We start from the raw sequence: 24,165 nt of genomic DNA, 5'->3' as shown, positions 1-24,165 counted from the left end.
GTGACACAGATAGGAAATTCCAGCTATGTAAAATGTGGCGCAGATCCTCATTGAAATGAATACATCACTTTTGTATGCAGATTTGATGCAGAATCCACTCTAAAATCTATTTTCATAGACCTGAAGAAAAGCTCCTGAGTATGTGGCTGAGTGTACAGTGAAAGAGCTAAAGCAGACTGGTGCATGTGCAAATGTGCACGCCGCTACGGAGCGCAATCGTGCATGAGCCAGTGATTTTTTTTAAATTTTAACTTTTTGAGTAATATTAACACGCAAGAATCCCGCTAGTGGAAAAAAACGAAACCATTGAATTCACCGCTGTCTGAGGAACTACAAAGTGCGACATTCAATGCTTAAGACCGTGCAACAGGGTCGACCTTGTCTTTGTTCTTTCTGGACCCAATTTTGCCCGTGAATACAATCCATTTATTTCAATGGGTTCATTCACATGAGCAAAACATTTCACATAATGCGCGATCACATGAAAAAATATGCGGCACGACCTATCTTGGTGAGTATTTCCGTCCCACAAGAGCCTATTGAAATCAATAAGTGTACGTAAATGCGCATGACTTACGCAGAAAACTTGCGAATATAAAATCAATGTCATTTGTGCATATGTTATTGTGTGTGCAAACACGGGGTGCATGTGCGCATACAAATACTCGCCGGAGCTGGGAAAATGTGTGGACATAAGTGCATTTCAGCCATGCAAACATGCAGTGTATTTGCATGGCCAAGATAGGCTTACGGCCGTGTGAACAAGCCCTGAGGCCCTTAACAAATCCACCCCTGTTACATGGAACATTCACACACGCTCATTCACTGTAGCATCCATTTAAATACTAGCCGGGCCCAGTCATACATAATGATCACTTTTCTTCACATGTTGTAATAAAAGCGTATCGTGATAACGCAATGTTCCTTGTACGCTATCACATCACAGGAGAGTGAGTAATCTACAGCTATGTGATCACCGGCGCTGGTAAAGAGGACCCAGAGCGTTCCATCTGCCATTCCACATCCAGAGAAGCATGAAGCAACAGGTATACTGACAATACTAACACCGCTAACCTCGGGTAAGTGATTCTCCACTGATCGCGGATCGCTGAATTGTGAAATCTTATACTATTAATGACGAGCTCAAGTTGGAAAGTTAATAGACTGAGCATTGCCCTTCCAGCATCACCAACCTTTAGCCTTGGGATTTGGTAACTGCTCATGTTTCTCTATATTGGATGCCATATTATAATACTAATAGAGATGAGCGAGCGTGCTCGTTTAAGGCTGCTGCTCGATCAAGTAGCAGTCTTATCGAGTAACTGTGTACTCGCCTGAGCAGCATGTGGGGGGGAGCGGGAGGGAGCAGGGGGAGAGTGAGAGAGATCTCTCTCTTTCTCTCTCTCTCCCCCCCCACTGACCCCCACATGCTGCTCGGGCGAGTACACAGTTACTCGATAAGACTGCTACTTGATCGAGCAGTAGCCTTAAACGAGCACGCTCGCTCATCTCTAAATACTAAATTAGTCTTTATTGTTGTTTTTAGACTTTTTTTTCGTATTTACACTTTATTTCTCATTGGGTATTTATACTTCATAGTGATTTTGTTTTGCACTGTAGACACTTTTTTGGAGTTTACTTTGATTGACGAATTGGAAGTCTAGCCATTATCTGCTGATTGTATGATGTATTGTCCTTTGTTGCATGGATTTACTTGCCTCATATTGTGCGGTAGTCATGGCCATTGCTTTTATGCTTGTTTCTAGTGTATCTGTCATTAAGATATACATTTGTTTCTTTATTTTGGATATGCGCTTTTTATATATTGTGTGGCTTTTCCTTCCTTTGTCATGGATTATACTAGAGAGCTAATTTTAACATTTAGAATTTGTATTTTCAGGCCTGACCAGTGCTTCATAGGATTTGACAAGATCATTCAACAGGTCTTTGTAGTCTTTGGGTATTTTACTTGGGTCCAGTAATTCCAGTAGTACTTCCAGTAGTAATAGCGACCCTCCCCTATTGGCCTCTGGTGGTCAGCATCCCTCCAGGCATTCCACTGCTGCAGCCTGCAGCTCTGGTCTGGTGGTGGCAGTGCTGAGCCTGTGACCGCTGACCTCTCCCCTCAGCATTCGCGCTGCATACAGGACAGTGCACACAGACAAGGGAGGAAGAGGTTAGCAGTCACAGACTCTACCCCACCACCGGACCAGAGCTGCAGGCTTGGTGAGTAGAGTGCTTGTTAGAGTGCTGCCAGTGGACCACATAAAATGAGGCGGCAGGCCAGATTCAGCCCTCTAGACTTGTGTTTGACATGTGTGCTCATCACTTTCATCATTTGCAGTTTAGAATTAGTTTTATCTATACCAGTTTGAGCACATCCTCAAGTCACGTTGATGAGAAGTAACATAGTATGTAAGGCAGAAAAAAGACATATGTCCACCCGGTTCAGCCTATTACCCCCCCAATGTTGATCCAGAGGGAGCCAAAAAGCAGCAATGAGGTAGAAACTAATTTTCTCCCTTCAAGGGAAAAAAATTCCTTCCTGACCCCAATCTAGCAATCAGAATAATCCCTGGATCACTGAGCCTTCTGAAGTTATCAATGATTATAACAGATAATATTGTATCACTCAAGAAAGGTGTCCAGGCCCCTCTTGTACTCTTTTATTGAATTCACCAGCATCACGTCCTCAGTCAAGGAAATCCATAGTCTCACTGCTCTAACAGTAAAAAAACCCCTTCTATGTTGTGTAGAAACCTTCTTTCCTCTAGACATAAAGAGGGCACCCCCTTGTTACAGTCACAGTCCTAGGTATAAATAGATGATGGGAGAGATCTCTGTACAGACCCCTGATATATTTATACATAGTTATTAGAGCGCCCCCTTGTTACAGTCCTGGATATGAATAGATGGTGGGAGAGATCTCTGTATTATCTCCTGATATATTTATATATAGTTATTAGAGCGCCCCCTTGTTACAGTCCTGGATATAAATAGATGGTGGGAGAGATCTCTGTATTATCTCCTGATATATTTATATATAGTTATTAGAGCGCCCCTCAGCCATCTATTTTCTAAACTAAATTACCCCAATTTTGGTAACCTCTCTGGCTATTGTAGTCCGATGATTCAATTTATTACTTTAGTTGCCACCTTTGTACCTGCTTAAGTTCTGATATGTCCTTCTTGAGTATCGTTGCCCAAAACTGTCCACAATATTCCATGTGGGGTCTGACCAGTGACTTGTAAAGAGGAATAACAATGTTCTTACCATGCGCCCCTAGACCTCTTTTGATGCACCCAATGACTCTGTTTGCCTTGGCAGCAGCTGCCTGACACTGGTTGCTCCAGCTAAGCTCCCAGTTAACTAAAATCCCCAAGTCCTTCTCCATGTCAGTGTTCCTCAGTGGTTTCCCATTTAGTGTGTAATGGTGACATGTATTTACCTTCCCATGTGCAGAACCTTACATCTACCAGTGTTAAACCTCATTTGCCACTTTTCTGCCCACAACTTCTCCAGATCCATATGCAACCACATTCTGTCCTCTTGTGTTAATTACTTTACATAGTTTTATATCATCTGCAAATATTGATATTTTACTGCACAATCCTTCTACCGGTAATTAATAAATATATGAAAAACAATAAGACCCAAAACCGACCCCTGTAGTACCTCACTAGTAACGCCTCGAATACTGCCCCTGTGCTACCCCACTAGCAACATTGACCCAGAGCATGTACAATTTATGCCCAACCTCTGTTTTCTATCATTAACCAGTTACTTACCCACTTACACACATTTTCCCCAGACCAAGCATTCTCATCTTATATACCAACCTTTTATGCTGCACAGTATCAAACTCTTTGGAAAAGTCCAGATACACAAGATCCAGTGACTCTCCCCAGTACAGTCTAGAACGTACCTCCTCGTAGAAGCTGGTCAGGTTGGTGTGACAGAAGCGATTTCTCATAAACCCATGCTGATATGGAGTCAGGGCTCAGTCACACGGGCGCAATAGGGCGCCGATGCGCCTGTCTTACTGCACGAAGAATACGGCCGCACTGCAGGTACGGATGACTCTCCGCACTGCCAGAAGAAAGAACACATTTTACGCCCAATAGAAGTAAGACTTACCAGCCTGTAGTTTCCAGGTACATTTTTTGGACTCTTTGTAAATATCGGCACCACATTGGCTATGTGACAATCCAGTGCAACAGACCCCGTCACTATATAGTCCTAAATATAAGAAATAAGGGTCTGTCTATCACATTTCTTAATCTCCTTAAAACCCGGGGGTGGGTTTTAAGGGAATTAAAGGAGATGTCCCGAGGCAGCAAGTGGGTCTATACACTTCTGTATGGCCATAATAATGCACTTTGTAATGTACATTGTGCATTAATTATGAGCCATACAGAAGTTATAAAAAGTTTTATACTTACCTGCTCCGTTGCTGGCGTCCTCGTCTCCATGGTGCCGACTAATTTTCGCCCTCCGATGGCCAAATTAGCCGCGCTTGCGCAGTCCGGGTCTTCAGCAGTCTTCTATGGAGCCGCTCGTGCCAGAGAGCGGCTCCGTGTAGCTCCGCCCCGTCACGTGCCGATTCCAGCCAATCAGGAGGCTGGAATCGGCAGTGGACCGCACAGAAGAGCTGCGGTCCACGAAGACAGAGGATCCCGGCGGCCATCTTCAGCAGGTGAGTATGAAGACGCCGGACCGCCGGGATTCAGGTAAGCGCTGTGCTGTTTGTTTTTTTAACCCCTGCATCGGGGTTGTCTCGCGCCGAACGGGGGGGGGGGTTTAAAAAAAAAAAAACCCGTTTCGGCGCGGGACATCTCCTTTAAGTAGCTCAAACACGGCACATTGACATGAAATGAATGAGATACATCTAGAAAACTGATTTAGGTATGTGTAATTGTTTTATTTTTTCACCCCATGGATATGATTGTTCAATTAAGTTGGTCGATTATCAGGATGAATATACTGTATATCCATTACACTGGACACAATTTGCAGCTTTACGTGTGGTCAGCAGAAGTCGGAATAATCATGGGATTACTTATCTCCACATAAAGGAATATGATATTGCCATCCATGTTAACAGCTTTAAATATTGATATAGATAAGCCGTGCCGGCTACCTGCATCATTACTTACTATAATACGATGCTTTTATGTAATCACAAGAACCATTACCGGGGCGCATTGTACTCTTATCCATGATCCAGCAAATGCCTTAATTATGGGTCATGTTTGCAGTATAAGGGCTGCTGCAGCAGGGAAAGGGTTAACTGTCACTTCCCATTGAAATGACAGGACGCAGCACTGTTACTAAGTTACTCTCCTTTCCTCATCCTATTGGATGCTGCCTCCTGTCTGCAATGGCTTCTGATAGGAGCGTCATTATCTGTGCTGCGCCGTGCACACACCTCTAAAGGGGGGATACAGCGAGATTCTGTATGGCAACAGTATGTAGGGGGGCAGGAGAGGGTTTACATCTTTAGGGGGTGTAGGAAGGCTTTGATGGGAAACAACAAGCAAGAATGCAGGCTGCTGCCTCCAGATGAACAGGCCACAATGTGGCTGTAGACACTAGACACAGGCATTGGATGCGGGATAAGAGAATTAGCCTCAGGAGCAGATTGGCACTGCAGGATTTTCTCTCTTTATCCATCTTTCGCCTTGATCCTTGTCTGCAAACAAATCCAATTCACAAGCACCAAAAATCGTGACGATAAATGAGGTAAGCATTCCCCTCCATCTATTTCATATGAGCATCTAGACCAACTAGCAAACCCTACAGGTCCGAATTGTGTGTTATTTCTATGGATCATGGCTATACCTTAACCCTTTCCTTCTCCCTTTCCTGGATCCCGCTAGCCATGATGAATGCCGCTATTATTTCCGCTGTCTATTATCACATTCTGCTGTTGACTCTTTTACATTCAGGACTGTTGATTTGCACTGTTGTAATATTATGACTAGTATTACAATATTATTAGTTGTAGTAGCAAGATAATGACCAGCAGCGTGTTTGTTGGTTAATTCTAGTATTTGCATACATTGTCACAAAGTCTGCAAAATGTTGCAATGAGTTGTTTGTAGATGTATATAGTATGCAGAATACAGACTGCGCTGCATAGGAAGAAACATTCAAGGCTGCTAGTTTTGCAGCACAACAGATTGTATTGCATTTCAGCAAAGGAAGTGTTTAACGTTGTGTCCCTGCAGACTATTTCTCCACTATCTGTGGTTGCATTGCTGCAGCATGTTGCACATGGTTGTGTTGTGTTTATAGGCTCATTTTCTATGTGCATCTATTGTTGAGTGCTGTTTATGCAGACACTGAGTGCGCTCCAATGGTAATGATGATTCATATATATAAGCGTGTTCGGCTCTGACCTACTTATCTGGGAACGGTAACACGGAGATATATGCAGCAGACTTTATAGACTGACCTGCGGGTTAGGAGTGTGGTTCATTGGTTAGCAAATTGCACTATTTAGAATGTCTGACACATTGTGTATTTGAATAGTAATGGCTGGCATCACATGGCCGTACGAGTATTTGCGCACGCATGAGAATAGCGTTTTTTGCGGAACAAACGAGGCTTTTTTGCGTGCACTTTGGTGTATTTTTCTGTACTTTTTGTGTCTGCAAGGCATATTAATTTGCGCATGGCAAACAAGGACGCACTAGATGAAATGGCTAATTCAGCTAATGAATTCCAGATATGTTCTTTTTCTAGCGGGATTACACAACGCGTTACGCATCTCCTTACGTATTGTGCAAAAGGAGTCAATGCACCCCTTATTGACTTCTATGGTGACATTTGGTGTGCAGAAAAGTATGCTCCGGGGTTTTTTTTGGTATTTTTTTAGGAAAAATACGCGCATGTGAAAATGATGGGTTCTATTATATGCATATTGCGCGCGTAAACATGTTCATGTGAATCTAGGCTAAGAAAACATAGGCAGACTCTTATTAGCTCCACTAAGGATCATTAACTATGTTTTGGACTATAAGAGTCAGCATACATAGAGTAAATGGACTGCAGTCATTTAATATGCAAACCACTGAAGTAGATATTTGCAATTACTGAGAACAAAAACTATTGTGCTACTCTGTATTCTTTGTCCATATATATATATATATATATATATATATATATATGTAAGCATATCTAGCAAGGACAGATTCTGCACACTTCAAAGCTATTTCTATACATGGGGAAGCAGATGCATTCTTCTATCTACCTGTATTGATACACTGTTGGCAGGATGTTCTGCAGGTCAGTACAGAAATAGTTGGCTAGGAAGGAAAGACAGTGAAAACTGCACTGTAATGCTGTGGTGCAGGCCAGGAGCCGGAGCTCTGCAGACCTGCAAGGACACATAAGAACAAAAGTAGGTTATTACAATAAAAGACAGAGCTTCTGCACTGGAGAACAAATACATCCATCTTACAGGTCTTTAGGAAAGACGGATAAACAGTAGTAGTGTGAATAAAACATCCGAGCCCAAATCTGAAAGGTTAATGGATGCACCTATGTTAGCATATAAAAGTTGATTTAGTAGTAGCCTATACCAAATTAGCACAAGGCTTGTGTAGCTATGGTATATCAATGAGTAAGAAAACATACATGATACATAACTAATAGAGATGAGCGAGCGTACTCGCTAAGTCAAATTACTTGAGCAAGTAGTGCCTTATGCGAGTACCTGCCTGCTCGTCTCTAAAGATTCGGGTGCCGGCGGGGGAGAGTGGTGAGTTGCGGGAGTGAGCGGGGCGGAGAGAGTGAGAGAGAGATCTCCACCCCCCGTTCCTCCCCGCTCTCCCCCGCCGCTCCCCGCCCCCCACCGGCACCCGAATCTTTAGAGACGAGCGGGCAGGTACTCACATAAGGCACTACTCACTCGAGTAGTTTGCCTTAGCGAGTATGCTCACTCATCTCTAATAACTAATATGGAATTCTAGCCAGAAATGCTACAATATTGTTGTTTTGTATTGGTGCAATATTGAGGTATGAGTGGTATCTTTTAAAGAGGCTTTGGGTTACATAAAATCCAGTTACCCCTGCCATAAAATAACACATAGGCTTGTATACCTCTCCCCACTCCCCGCTGTGTCCCACACCACCTCTCCGGGTCTCCCCTGTGACGTCGTGTTTACAGGCTTCCTCAGTAGGACATCACAGGCACTGCAGCCAATGATGGAGCTCAGCAATCGAGCTCTGAGCTCTGTCATTGGCTGCAGCCCCTGTCATGTTCTGTAAACTGGGTGGGACTGCAGCCTGTACACAAATACCAGGGAGACAAATATCTATATTACTCCCCAAATGCACACCATTCGCAACCTGATTGGTTGTTTGGATTTACTCATTCCCAGTGATTAGTTATTTGAGTTGCCTGATTCACGGTGATTAGTTATTTGGTCTGCCTGATTCACGGTGATTGGTTGTTTAGGTTGGCTCGTGTAGAAGTTGGGAGTAATAGGCTAATATGCCATGGGGAGCAGGGAAAGGCGAGTATAAGCCTATGTGTTATTTTATGGCAGGAGAAGCTGGATTTTATGTAGCGGAAATATCTCGGAAAACCCGGCAGTGATTCTCTTGAAATTGCCTGGATTATTACATAACATGCTGGGGTATCCAAAATACCCACAACTTACCTTGGACAGCATGTGGTGTCCTATCATGGCCAAACATTTGATGGAAGCCAAGGACTTCATTTACTTTGACCACTTATATACAATGTACACCAGACATAAAGTATTGATTACAAAGTGATAGATAGAAGATTTTTATTGGCAATCTAGATAGATAGATAAATATTAGATATGAGATAGATAGATATGAGATAGATAGATATGAGATAGACAGATAGATAGATATGAGATAGATAGATATGAGATAGATAGATAGATAGGAGATAGATAGATAGATAGATAGATAGATATGAGATAGATAGATAGATATGAGATAGATAGATAGATAGATATGAGATAGATAGATATGAGATAGATATGAGATAGATAGATAGATAGATAGATAGATAGATAGATAGATAGATAGGAGATAGATAGATAGATAGATAGATATGAGATAGATAGATAGATATGAGATAGATAGATAGATAGATAGATAGATAGATAGATAGATAGATAGATAGATAGATAGATAGATATGAGATAGATAGATATGAGATAGATAGATAGATAGATAGATAGATAGATAGATAGGAGATAGATAGATAGATAGATATGAGATAGATAGATAGATATGAGATAGATAGATAGATAGATAGATAGATAGATATGAGATAGATAGATATGAGATAGATAGATATGAGATAGATAGATAGATAGATATAAGGTAGATAGGTAGATAGGAGATAGATAGATAGATAGATAGATAGATAGATAGATAGATAGATAGATAGATAGATAGATAGATAGATATGAGGTACATAGGTAGATAGATAGATATGAGATAGATAGATAGATATGAGATAGATATGAGGTAGATAGGTAGATAGATAGATATGAGGCAGATAGATAGATAGATATAAGGTAGATATATATGAGAGAGATAGATAGATAGTGAGATAGATAGATAGTGAGATAGATAATGGGATAGATAGATATGAGATAGATAAATCTTCTATCTATCTCCTCAGTGTTACTGCATAACCTCTTTTTCAGTAAGTAGGTCAGAGCTACGTCTGAGAGCTCAGATTTGTACGTAAGGGAATCATCACATCCAGAACAACCCACTCGCTGCCAAGAGTTTACGTAAATCAACTGAATTTTGTCTATGTACAAAAAGTCAAGCACAAACTTTTGCATTATGTTGGGTAACTGGCTTTCTTTTGCCCTGAAGGCCCTTTTCCACGGCTCATTGCCCAGACACTAAAGTTCATAAGAATGGGTTATGCAAATATGCCCCCTGATCAGCCAACGAACAAGCAAACGCTCACTCATCAGCTAATTGGGTTTAAATGGGCATACAAATGTTTGCTTGTCAGCAGCACATCTCCCTGCGTAAAGATGATGTGCTGCCTATGAATGCTCGTTACCACCGCTCGTTATCTACCAGCTTAAAACCACCTCTGTCTCGTCCCTCTATGCATCCTACAAAATACATCTGCCCAGGGCTATCTTCTATTTTTGAGATGGATTTTCATGTTCAGTAAGCATATTTCTAATCAATTTACTGTAATTTATTGGGATGGGTCCCGAGGAAACAACCACTTTTTTCAATCAACTTTTTAGGTTATACATATTTTAACCCTTTGCAATCCAATTTTAGATTCAGGGTGTTCTAGGGAGTTTTCTCTTCCTGCCATCATACAATGGCGCCACCTGCTGGCTAGAGCCAATACTGCGGTATTGGACATGCTGGAGAGGCCCCCCGACAAAAGAGTGGCCAGTAATATACAGTAAGAATACCCTGCTGGACATCTTTCGACATCGGAAGCTGTACAGCCTTTAATCAGAATGTCTTTAGACGTCAGACAGTGGATTGGAAAGGGTTAAAGAACAATGGTTGTGTGTCTAGTTCACCGTTGAACGAAATAATAATAGCAATTCTAGTCTCTAGATTATTGGAGATGAGTAGTCCATCCGGTTATTTATTCAGATTCACAGATTCTGGGTCAAGAATATTTTTTTTCTACAAAATTTAAAAAATTGGCTTCTTCCTCATGGAAGTCGTTTCGCTTTTCTTTTCTAGTATTTATATAGTGCTGACATATGTTGCCGAGCTATAGATGGAATGCACTCCTATTTGGGACTATGTACAGCATGTGACCTAAGGCGCTGGAGAGGAGGAGTCAGGATGTGCACACTGCTGCATGCCGCGCTCTTTAAGGCACAGAGCATTACAGAAATGGAGTTTTTCCCCCTTTTTAAATTAAGCATTGAATGCACACCATGCATCACATTTCTTTGCAAATAACAGGGGGAGGTTGCGAATCCCACAGTGTATTGGTCCAACTGCACAGGATATTATTTCTTTGGTAGACACAGAGGGGGCACAATTTTTTTTGTGGGGGCACAAAGACAGATTATTACTTCAGGAGCACAATAGGGGTATTATTACTTTTCAGGGAAGACAGTGAGATTATTATTTTGGGGGGCATAAAGGGATTTTATTACTCTGCGGGGCCAGAAGCGGGTAGGTCACAAAGAGGGTATTATTAATGTGAGAGGCACAAAGGAGGGCAATATTACTATGAGGCATAAAGGGGCATGATTACTTTATGGGAACACAAAGGGGTGTTTTATTTTGTAGGGATAACTATCATTCTGTGGGGCACAGAGAGGGATGTTGGGAATTTGGCACTTCTATGGAGTTTATTGGTGCAGCTAGGATGTATTATGCATGCTGCATTGTAGTTTTTTTTTGCTGCTGCGGGTATAACATGGGCGCTGCATGGTGGTATATGTTTGGCTCTGTGTGGTTGATTTTGTTCGCTGGTAAGGCTCTGGCAACACTGTGGATTTGCTGGTGAAGCCCTAGTAGAAAAGGTTTGAGAAGCTTTGAGGTAGGGCAATTTGTCCTTGCAGGTTGGAGGAAACCAGAGAAAGTTCTTGCAAGCAAACAGAGTAGATACAAAGATAATACCTTCAGTAATGGTGTCTGACCAAATGCAGCCACTCACAATCAGCAGCCCTATAAAGATGCATGCTCAGATGGGCTGGAAGAGTGCTGGCTTGTCTGATCTGCCTTAGCACTCTCATAGACATTGGGTTGAAATAAGCAAGAGCTGCAAACAGAAATCTAATGTCTATAGACAGCTACACTTCCTGAGATCTCTCTTTTAGGCCTTGCATTTCCTATGGAATCGCTCAGATGAAGGAATTTTAGAGGCACAAAAAACTCGCACCTAAGGCCGCCTGCAGACGAGCGGGTCGGATCCGGCGGCGAGGATTCTCGCTGCGGGACCCGACCCCAGCGCCTGCAGGGAGGAGCGCGTACTTACCCGCGCCCAGCGGCCCCGGCTCTTTCATGTGCCGGCTGCCGGGCAGCCGGCGCATGTGCAGACCGAAGCCGGCGGCCGGGTGAGTGAAATTTCTGTGCGGGGCTGTGTGAGCCCCGCACAAAAATAGGACATGCCACGGTTAGTTTGCCGTGCGAGATTTCGCGCGGCCAAACCGCGGCCGTCTGCATAGGAGTGCGTATTGTCATGCACTCCTATGCAGGCTTTCAGTGGCGGAAATCCCATGGGAAATCCCGCCGTGGGATTTCCGCCCATGTGCAGGCGGCCTAACAAAGATAGGACATGTGTGCTTACAATGGCCGCATCTAAGGTCCATGGTGCGTAAAGAGATAGGACCTGACCTATCTTTGGTGCATGTTGCACAAGAGTTTCCATAGACTTCTATCGGAGCTGGGTAGCACCACGCAGCTCCCGATCGTGTGAATTGGCTATTTCACTGCTCATTAAGCTCGAGACCCAAGAGCTGCCAATCGCCCGTTCACGCTGTTTTTAGTGCAGTATAGCCACGATCTCTTCACTCGCCTATATTGCGTAAAACCACGCTTGCGTGAACAAGGACTTAGTTTGCTGTGCATGTTTTGATCCCATGTGTACTGGTGTTCTGTATACCCTGCCGCAGCAGCAGGGCTCAGTAGTTGTCCTATTTAGGTGTGATATATCTGACATCTCACTACAGGTTGTAGAAGAACTCACACAACACTTGGACTGAAGTGATTGTTCTCCACGTTATTACTTCAGGGATAAACCTTCATTTGGTTTTATGACATTTACGATTTGCCCAGGTGTTCCCGAGGAGCAGACAGAAGCTTAGCAGAGGTACCTGCGGACGTAGTGACGGTATTGGGAAGGAACAAGTCACCAGATATTAAATACACAGTATGTGGGGGAAACGATGAACGTTGTGCTTTCAGTTGCTACATTTTACAAACGCTCTTACTTGATTTATACCGTACCAGTAAAATATCTATTCGCTTACTGCGGTAACTGGGTGGGATTAAGGTGCTTTTACACGGAACGATTATCGTTCGGATTCCTGCGATCCAGCGAGAATCTGAACGTTTATTGTTCAGTGTAAATGCTGCACCGACTGAATGGCGTACGAGAAGTCATTCATTTTTTTCATCATTCAGTTTTTGCATGCAGGAAACTGAATGATGTATCCTTCCGTGTAAACAGGCCGTCGTTCACTTATGAAGGACTGCCTGCTGACTGTGAATGGAGGCGGGTGGGATGGAACGATCCCCCTGACCGCTCTGACACCATTCAATCAGCAATGCTCAAAAAGCACAGGACCGACTATGGCTGGGGCGACCTGTCAGCCATCTGTGGCCCGACAGGTCGCCCCGTCTAAGCGGACACAAGCCTTAGATCAGGGGTGCAAAACTCATTTTCACTATCGTTCAGCTTTATGCGTGCAGAAACTGATCAACAAGTGAGAAGTGAACACATTCTCGTTCGTCGATCAGTCGCGGCATGCATTTACACTGAACGGTAATTGCTCAGATTCTTGCTGGATGTGGAAATCTGAATGATTTATTGGTCCGTGTAAAAGGGCCCTAATACAACTGGTTATTTAGGACTATGTTAGATAATAGCCACCTTCTTAGCTCCGAGCTTCCTACTTTGATGGCTGGCTAGGGTGCCCAGTTAGGACTGTCAGAGCTGTGCTGCTATCTGTGAGTTGTTGAAGGCCGCTGTATGGAGGTGCCCTGGGGGTCAGAATCCAAGATGGCGTCCTCTGCCCCCCTCTGCCAATTGCTGGCTGTGTCTTCCAGAGGACAGTAGAAAATTGGTTCTTCTGCATCCGGACCTTGCTGGCCAACACAATGACGAGGTGGGCCGGGTTCAGCCCACGGGCCTTGAGCTTGACCCATGTACCTTAGAACAACCTGAGAATCTCACCCTATGCATTCTTGATATTTTACCTGCATTTCTGTTCAGTGTATATGTATGTGTATATATATATATATATATATATATATATATATATATATACACACACTAGTGTACCTGTCGCGCGTTGCTGTGATCTCAGAAGAAAGGAAATTCAAGGAAACTCGTTCTGATAACATTGAATTTACATTGTGTTATTTTTATTGAAACTTATTCATTTTCATATGGAAACATTTCAAAGTGTCGTTTTCATTCTATTTATTCATTCGAGGGCTTGTGGATACGCCCCCTACCATTGCAAAGAACAAGCAGTAAGGAGAGCAGAGGTGAGCCTGCAAGCGGGGAGGAGAGCAGAGAGAGGGAGTTTAGCAGCCCCGACGTAAAAACCCACGGCGCTATATTGGCCGGCCAGGTGCTTTTACGTCCCAGGAATACGACCATGTGATCTGATGCATTGGAATCCAGCGCATCAGATCACAGCTTATATCGGCCGGCTGTGAAAACGGCGGGCCAATATACGCTCGTGGGAAAGAACCCTAACTGTGACTAAATGCTCCTTCACACTGGCATATTTGTGTGTGTTTTTGCAAGTGCAGATACACAATACACAGAAAATAGAACCCATTGATGCCAATGGGTTGGTACACACTTCCCAATTTTGCACGCATATGTGACATGCGTGCAAAAAAATAGAACCCACTTTATTTTTGTGTGCATTTGCACTCCAACGTTATTCCCCATGGGTCTATGGGGGATGTGAAACTCCATAAAAAAAAAAAGAACACATCTGGAACTTATTCAACTAAATAGCCATTTATATCAGAGTGTGCCTGCCTGCCGTGCGCAAACAAACGTGCACTGTGAGCGCAAAAAGTAAGCATACTCTTATATTCTTAGTAATCAATGCAGAAATCCAGGTAATTACCTGGATTTCTGCATTACTAAGGGGTTCACTTACTTTTTCTTGCAGCCGTATTGTAATAAATTCATGTAGACTGAGTCTGAGTGACTTTTCTCTTGAGGTTTCTACAACTTCGTGACCCACGGTTATCGTACAGAGGATACGAAGTTATAATCGCGTGCCGTTTATACTATTTTTAATCGGGAGTTAAAACGTTGCAAGGACACATAAAGTAGGTCACGACAAAGAACAGTTCAGGCCAAGTGGTCCTTACATCACGGAAACCGTAACCATAGCTACTGCATCCTGTCACTATGGCAACACCTTTCTCTGTCAGCATCCATCCACATGTGTTACTTCTCAGTGTACTTGGCAGGGATTACATAAAGGCTCCTTCTGTAAGGGGCTGTTAAATGAGTTCCAGCAAAAAACAACAACACGTATCATTCAGTCGGCCGGTAGAAATTGTGTATTTATCAAAACATAAAACAGACTTCTCCTCGCACAAATAAAGGGTTAAATTTTGCCCATAATTAGGTGGTTTGGCTCACCAGGAGCCAGCTGGGTCGGGTCCTTGGGCTTTTTGCCAATTCTTATATCTTTAAAGGGGTTTTACTACTACTTAAATTTGCTCCACAGCCCCGCTGTCCTTCCTGGTTGGACATGTGACTGCTGCAGCCAATCACTGGCCACAGCATTGACCTTCTATGGGCTGTGATTGGCTGAAACAGTCACATGTCCTTGTCAACAGCAACCAGGAAGGACGGACTGCTTGAATGACAATTTAAAGTCCTGAGAGAACCCCTTTAAAGGAGTTTTCCTGGACTTCATTATTGGTGACCTATCCTCAGGCCATCAATAACAGATCACTGGAGGTCCACCACTCAGGATCCCCAATGGTCAGCTATCATTTGGGTTAGCGCTGCTGGCACTTTACTGTATACCAGACACAGTGCAATACATTTCATAGTGGTTGTGTCTGGTATTGCAGCTCAGTCCCATTCACTCGAAAGGCAACTGAGCGGCTCTCAGGCCATGTGACCAGAGGATATGTCATCAAAAAACCTTTAAAAAGTACCTACTGGTTTGATATAGGAATTGGTTCAAGGCTGAATTGTAATGTGTTGAGGTTGAGCTAAAGGATGACCTATTTTCTTTAGGCCAGGCTTACACGGCTATAAGCGTAAAACGCTGCGTGGGGTAGCAATTACATTGCATATGAGCACGTGCATATACCTGCCCATAGAGAACAATGGGCCCTCACACATGTATATATGTGGCAAAATAGAATATGCTGTGTTGTTTTTTGGACGCGATTCCGACACATCCAAAAAATGTGAGTGTAACTACGTAAGGAAATGTAACTGATTGCCTGCGAGTTACCGTGTATCACATGGGCATACAGTGCATGCATATTACACAGTAATTATACACCCGTGGGAGGCCAGCCGTAATCTGTGCAACGACATTTGGAGTTTACTAGATGGAGTTTCCAGGGCGCAAGTCCTTTGGGGTAGGAGGGGATCAAACTGCAATAACACGTAGATGGGTAAACTGAACTTAAAGGGAACCTGTCGTCAAGTCTTTACAATGTAATCCACTAAAAACCATTAATTATAGCAATATAACAATCCGCTATAAACCATTAACAGCACGACTAATGAGATTTCCTTATGGCTCTTTGCTTTGCTTTGGTACTCCATTTGCTATTTGGTTTGGTACTCCATGCCCTGCTACCTTCACAATCTGCTTTTGACGCTTTTCCACGCTGCATTCTAATAGGCTGAAAAGACTTTCTAATATTTTTCTAGCAGCGCCTCCCAGGCAGCCCCTGTTCTTCATTAGCAGGTATACTGATTTCTCTTCTTCGCTGTAATCACACACAGGCGCTGTAGTAAACCCTGCCCGCGCCTGCATGCCTCCGCTCTCCTTTACTAGTTATAACCTCAGTGGTGTACTGCGCATGCGCCTTCAGGATCATTACTCCCATTGCGTTCGAGATCAGATGACTGTTGGAGTAACAATCTGCTGCTCCGACCTGTGTAGCGACCGGTGCTCGTAATTGTAGGCGCAGCTCTCATTGATATCAATGTGAGCTGCGCTTGTAAGTGCAGAATGGGGTCTATTTAGGGAAGCCTGGCATCGACAGCCGGCATTGCCTGGAAAACCCCTGTAAGTGAGCTCAGTAAATATCTCCTTGTAGTGCTCTAAAACAGTGTTTCTCAACTCCAGTCCTCAGGGACCCCCAACAAGTCATATTTTCAGGATATCCTGTAGTAATAACAGCTGTGGCAATGTGTGAGGTGCAGCACCAGTCCAGCCCCAGCAGTGCAGAGCCCGTGACCACTGATGTCTTCCCCACCCAAGGGAATACTGAGGCCCATATAGGGTACACTATTATTACTGGACTCACCATGTGGGGACACTATTACTACTGGGGCCACCAATATAAGAGGAAACTTAGTACTGGGGCCACTATGGGGGCCACTATTACTACTGGGGCCACCATAGGGGTGACTATAATTACTGTGGTCACTAGGGGGATCACTGTTACTACTAATGCCACCATGGAGGTGACTATTACTACTGGGACCATAGAGGTGACTATTACTACTGGGACCACCATAAAGGTGACTATGATGTCACTATGGAGGTCACTATTACTACTAATGCCACTATGGAAGTCACTATTACTACTGGGACCATAGAGGTGACTATTACTACTGGGACCACCATAAAGGTGACTATGATGTCACTATGGAGGTCACTATTACTACTGGGACCATAGAGGTGGCTATTACTACTGGGGACACCATGGGGGTCATTAATAGTACTGGGGCCACTATGGGGGTCACTATTATTACTGGGGTCACTATGGTGGTCACTTACTACTGGGGCCACTATGGTGGTAGGCACTATTATTATTGGGGCCACTATAGGAGTCACTACTATTACTGTGGTCACAATGGGGATCGCTGTTACTACTAGGGCTACTATGGAGGTCACTATGTTATTGGGGTCACCATGGGTGTCACTTACTACTGTGGCCACTATTATTATACAGTCTTACAATTAAAATTGTCCCATTGAAGGAGACCATAAGGCTGATGTGGCTATGATGAAAATGAGTTTGACACCCCTGATGTAGAAGACATTTCTTGGAACATGAGAAGCTGGGAGTAAAATGATTGCATATTCCAGAACAGCAGTCTGATTCTGGATGGATTTAAATTGCAAATAAGAAAAGTCTGAACATTGTGTGTTGTGGGGGTGGGAGAACATTCATACACCTTAAGTGTCACCTAGCTACAGCGCCATTGAAGATTGCAGCTAGATGGAAAACATATGATGTACAGTGAATGCTATATAACCAAACACTATCTCGGATAGTTCTAGATTTGGGCCACTTTGTCTCTCAGAGCATTTTCAGTTGTATTTGCACACTGATACGTAATATCCAGATATGCAGAATGAAACCTACACGGACAAGAGGTCATTTCCAGATGTCTTTGAACAGTGCTGCTTGTTCTTGGAATAGGCTGGCAATTAAGTCTTTAAATACTAGTTCTGTTCTGCACGACTGCTCTACTGTTCTATCCAAATAGACAAGCTTGACAAAGACCACAGACGTGGTCAAATGTCGCTGGTCATTGTGTGGAGATACAATAAAGAATGCATCTTTGATGCAGAGGATTTTATTGAAGATCCCCGTGTGCTGCTCCCTCTCTCTCTGCATTTTGTTCTAGTCAACTTGAATATCAGACTGAACCATTTTAAAACTGGTATTGGTTTTAACTAGGGGGGGGGGGGGGGGGGGTTCAGCAACTGTATCTGGCCGTACACTGGACAGTTTGCCTTCTAGAACCCCCACGAATTCTACGAACAAAGATACCAAGGTCCCTTCGGCTTTTCCTTTCCACAGGCGTGCTACAAGTCAAAGCAGTTGAGAGAGCTACAACACAGCTTCATTCACATGGATGAGACTTCATTGCACAGCAGAAAGACAGGAGCACCAACATGCAGAAAAACTCTGAAGGCGCCATAGTGCTTAAATGGCTTGGCACTTTCTATTAACTTTTTACGAAGGTGCAGAAACAACTTTTTGCCCATAGATGGAGTAAATGTATTTTACTAGGGCAACCCAGAACCTCAGATTTTCACAGCGGTGCCCCCTCCTAAGCATCATCTTGGTCATTGCAGCACGGGACTCCCATTCTTGACATGGCCGTTAATGGAGTGGCAACATGATGTGTTCAATCCTTTAGTGGCCTCCAATAATGCTGCAAACCACATTAGAAAGTAGCCCATGTGCAATGTGGTGTGCAGCATTATTCAATGAAGCAATGGTGATGGTATGGATCGGGGTCGGTGGTGGCAGTGAGCTAGACGATGCTCAAAGAGACCAAAAGCATATAGTATCACAGTGGCACTACCTTCTAAAGCACTTTGTGGGAAGCAAAAAATGAACAAATTGCGCTAAGCTCATACCGAGAAACCAGACTCCATTGTTTCTTCCACATCCATCATAGGTATAAATAAAGTTGAGCAGCGTCAGGAGTGTCTCCTTAAAATTGTATCCATTCTGATGCCTCTTTATTTACTCCATAGAAGTTTTTAGTAGTTGAAAAAGACCCCTGCGTGGGTTGAAATGTTGTTGTACCACAAACTTCTATGGACTAAATAAAGAGGCATCAGAATGGATGCAGTTTTAAGGAGACACTCCTGACGCTGCTCAACTTTATTGATACCTTTGATGGATGCTCAAAGAGACGGCGCTGTAAATATGTGAAGTTCTGGTAAAACACGTTTACTCCTGCTGTTGTTCCTACACCTTTGCCAAAATTAGTAGAAAGCCACCAATCTCTTGAACTAGCATTTTGGCCCTTTTCATTCTAACGATCAATGGCGATCTCAGCAATTGGACCGCAATTGATGAGAAAGTGATGGCCTATCCTAACCTGACAACCAATGAGAGGCAGCAGTTACCTGATTTCCTGTGACATCATCTGTCACAACAAACGCTAGGACCAGAGCAGGGCTGCAATGCTGGATCTCGCTGGCCACAAAGTAGTAAGTATAGTTCACTTTATTATTTTACTACAGGGATGCAATTGAAGCGGAGTTGTCTGGTAACCAGACAACCCCTTTAAACAGGTGTAGCATATTCTGACGCTGGTTTTGGTATAGAGCCACGAGTGTAGTTACCATGCAGGTCCTGAAAGTCGTCAGAAGGGAAGCTAGGGGTCAACAGTTTTTAGTATAGGTTGATTTGGCAAGTAGAGTAGTCAGAAGAGAAGCCAGGGGTTAGTAGTGGGAGGTCTCAGTAGGATTGCAAGAGGAGCTTGATCAAAGACTATTGGCACACAGTAATCATGCACTGGTGCAGTGGCAGGGTCAGGCTTTTATAATGAGCCTAATCAGGAACAGAGGTGGGGTCAGGACCAGGGCGCAGGAACTAAGTAACTGTTAACATGAAACAAGGCTGATAGTAATGCAAGGGTACTGTTCACAGACTGGATGGCTCAGTAGTGGGAGCCACTGACTGGAGAGCAGGAGGCCTCGGGTTTGATTCCAGACAGGTGGCCTTTTACAATGCATCTTAAAATGCATTTGGTTGATTACTCGTCCCTACAGCTTATAGCTTGACCCCAGTCCTGATGTCCTTCAGCCTGCAGGCAGTATCCCAGTACTGCAAGGCAATAGTGCTAACTGCTGAGCCACCACATTGCCCCTTACTTGTCTAATTATAATTTGTATTATGAATGTAATTGTTTTGTCTCTTGTAGTTCAAGAAACGAATATGTTATTAACCGCTAGTCCAAATCCTATGGAGGTTATGAGAACTCACTGCTAATGCCTTATTGTTTTAATTGTAGGACACACCATGTTGACCAGCATAGCAGAACGGATAATGTACTGCCTAACAGGCAAAACCCCAAATTCTGTGGGTCCTGCGGACATTTCAGAAACCAGCGATGGCTTCGATTTTCTAGAGGTGAAGCCCGGCCGTGTTTTAAGAGTACGACACATCTTGCCTTCTCGATCTGGAGGCGGGGAGGAGGAGGAAATAGAGGAAGTGAAGAATACAGGTCGAGGACTGATCCACTGCAAGCGTCGAATAACTGTCTATCGCAACGGGCAGCTTGTGATAGAAAATCTTGGTGCCGCCCTTCGTTCTGAGATCCTGCACTGCCGAAATGGGAATACCGAACCAACCGGTACATTGGAAGTAGAGCTTTCAGATTATACTAGCACAGGTAATGAAAGTGCAGGAGTAAAGGAGAGCGATTTACCACCTGGGAGGCGCAGGAAACGTAAGCCGAAGAAAGTTGTGCAGGTTGACTGCCAAAGACGAGTTACAAGCTGCAAGGGCACACATTCTGACGTAGTCCTCTTCTTCGTTCATGGCGTTGGTGGTTCACTTGACATTTGGAAAGAACAACTGGATTTCTTCTCAAAACTTGGTTATGAAGTTGTAGCACCAGATTTGGTAGGGCATGGATCAAGTGCAGCGCCACAGATAGGTGCCGCTTATACCTTTTATGCCCTTGCTGAGGACATGAGGTGTGTGTTCAAGCGCTACAGCAAGAAAAGGAATATCCTAGTGGGACATTCGTATGGGTAAGTTAGTAGACTATAGATCTGCTTGTGAAACACATGTATATTTGCTCTTCATGTTCATATTACACTTAATGTGACACATCAATAATGTGATTTCCAAGTATAACATGTGACATTTGATGCATTTTGATGCAAGCAGCCGTGGAGTTTCACACCAATATCTGCAGGTCTGACTGTGGATTTTGATGCAAAATTGCATGCAGGTTTTAAGCCATTTTTAATTCTGCATCAAAATCCGCAGGTCATACGACTTACTCCATCCCGTGTGACAGGTCCCTATCAGTTCATTAAACCCTACTGCAAGATCCAGCACCACCCTGCCAAGTAGGCTAAGCACACCTTTGGTTTAAGGCAGCATTTGCCCCTGTAAGGGATCTTTCGGCATATATTCCATATTAAAGTCCACACAGCTTCATATGGATTTTGATGCGGAAAGATAATAGCTTAACCCTTTGCAATCCAATTTTGGATTCAGGATTTCCTAGGGGGTTTTCTCTTTCCGCCATTATAAAATGGCGCCACCTGCTGGCTAGAGTCGGTACTGCAGTATGGGACATGCTGGAGAGGCCCCCAATGTGTTATTTTTCCTGTGCAATTACGCAGCGTATTACGCATCTCCTAGCGTATTTTGGGCACATTTGCGCATCCAATTGGTTTCTATGGGGATTTTTTTTGCGCTTCTAAAATGCACAGGAAAAATATGGGCATGTGAATAAACCCATTGAAATCAATGTCTTCTGTGTATTGCGTGCACAAATACGTTCATGTAAAGCCGGCCTAAGGCCCCCCTCACACTTGCATTGCCATGTTTTACTTTAGTTTTCGGCTATAGTGATGCTGCGGCTTTTAGCGCTCCTCATCATTGGTGAGGAGCGCTAAACGCCCAAAAATAGAACAGACTCCCCTCGAAAATTGATCGGCTGTCTGAGGCGATGTGAGAGGCTTCATTGAAAGCAATGGGAGTCTCTGACAGCGTTTAGCTTTCAGCCCAGCGCTAAACTCTGCAAAAAGCGTCTATGTGAGGGAGGCCTAAGTGTTCGTTTTCCCTGCATTGCCGCCACAGCAGAAATTAAGAAAAAAAAAGTGAAAAAACCTAATTAATTCTAAATAGTTTGCTTCTCCCTCTAACTTTATCTATAGTGCCACCCGTAAAGAATTCACCCTCAGGGCAAGAATATCCGAGCGTGTTTTTCTCTCCGTATATAGGCATGATAATCACAACCGCATAACGGGACTAAACGAAACCACTGATTTCGATAGGATGTCAGTGCTCTTGTTTTCACTACTTGGATTTCTTCACCGCTAATTGTACGGCTGACAACAGAGAAGACATGAATAGATCGTACAGCACTTACCTTCCCGCTGTTATTTTCAAATTCCTGCGCTTTGGCGCAGATTTTGAAAAGCTGGCTTGTCTGAAACCTCCCTGTTGTCTGATTTACGGACGAGAGTAGCACATGTCAGTGTGCCGTGTCCAGTACATGGAAGCACACGGACGGGATGCCTCTCTAACGGGATGGCTGTGGGCTGACCAATGCAAGTTGTGCCCGAGAATCTTGGGTGTAACTTTTTAACCGCTCGTGTGCGCGAACAATAATATGTATATATCAGAGTAAACGGCATTTAATGCCAAATGGAATCAGAAACTATTTGAGGTTAAGAAATGACAAAATTGTATTTTTTTAAACTATGGTCCTATTTGTCATGGAAAAATATACAAATATATCACTTTGCAAAGTTTTCTCATTAACGTCAAACTGCCTTAGTTATTATGGGGAAGCCGTCAGGTTAGAGATGCAGTTTAATTTCAGGCAGTATGTGAGAGCGAAATGAGCTGAGAAGATTGATGTAGAATTTAGTGGGAAGCTATTCAGTATAACTCGTGTTTTATTCATTCAGACCTCTGAGCTTAGGAGTCCAGTGGGCGGAGCTATCAGTGAGCGTCAGCTATCTGTGTAGAGACACACATATGGAGATAGCTGTCAGTGATCAGCACTATTAGGCCGGCTTCACACAGGCAGGAAAATCGTGCGAGATTTGTGTATTACAAGACGCACAAATATGGACCCCATTCTTTTGAAAGGGGTCATGCACATAAGCAATGTTTTGCTGCACGGCATCGCGATGCGGGAAACAAATCGCACCATGTTCTATCTTGATGCATGCTCTCGTATCGCAGCAGCCATTGTTTTCAATAGGGCTAGAGACAGCATCGCCGGCCCTATTGAAAGGAATGGGAGGAACTCAATGATCCTCTGTCGCAGCTGTGACAGCCCTGCCGGAGGATCTCTTCATCCCCAAGGTGATGCGAGGCTGTTTTGCCATGAAAACACTTTGCATCCATGGGGATTTCACATGGTGGGGAGTGCAGTATGGGGGCGGGATTCACGGCCTAATATCGCGCTCGCCAGTGTGAAGATGCCTTAGGGTGTATTCAGACGACCGTATATCAGCTGGGTTTTCACGCCGGCCGATATACGGCGTCTCTCTCTGTAGGGGGAGGAGACTGGAAGAGCCGGGAGCAGGAACTGAGCTCCCGCCTCCTCTCCACCCCCCTGCACTATTTTCAATGAGGAGAGGTGGGATGGGGGCGGGGCTAATTCCCGTAACTTAGCCCCGCCCCTGTCCCTCGTCCTCTCATTGCAAATAGTTCAGAGGGGCGGAGAGGAGGCAGAGAGGGGGCGGGAGCTCAGTTCCTGCTCCCAGCTTTTCCAGCCTCCTCCCCCTGCAGAGGGAGACGCCGTATAT

At 44.0% G+C, this 24,165-nt stretch overlaps 1 protein-coding gene across 2 annotated transcripts in view; it reads left to right on the top strand.

Annotated features, from left to right (window-relative positions):
* The first annotated feature begins 1,040 nt into the window (after positions 1 to 1,040).
* The window catches only part of ABHD8 (abhydrolase domain containing 8), a 30,478-nt gene continuing 7,353 nt past the window's right edge, over positions 1,041 to 24,165 (top strand). The window contains exons 1-2 of one of the 2 annotated variants that reach the window (XM_066604502.1): positions 1,041 to 1,079; positions 20,673 to 21,417. In XM_066604502.1, coding sequence (XP_066460599.1) covers positions 20,681 to 21,417 — 737 coding nt within the window. In that variant the 5' untranslated portion in view covers positions 1,041 to 1,079; positions 20,673 to 20,680. Of the gene's footprint in view, positions 1,080 to 5,488; positions 5,744 to 20,672; positions 21,418 to 24,165 lie in introns of those variants that run through there. The other variant, XM_066604501.1, reaches the window with a different exon arrangement.

Source organism: Eleutherodactylus coqui, chromosome 5 (genome assembly GCF_035609145.1).
Source record: "Eleutherodactylus coqui strain aEleCoq1 chromosome 5, aEleCoq1.hap1, whole genome shotgun sequence".
NCBI classification, from domain to species: domain Eukaryota; kingdom Metazoa; phylum Chordata; class Amphibia; order Anura; family Eleutherodactylidae; genus Eleutherodactylus; species Eleutherodactylus coqui.
This window is presented reverse-complemented; position numbering and strand designations above follow the sequence as displayed.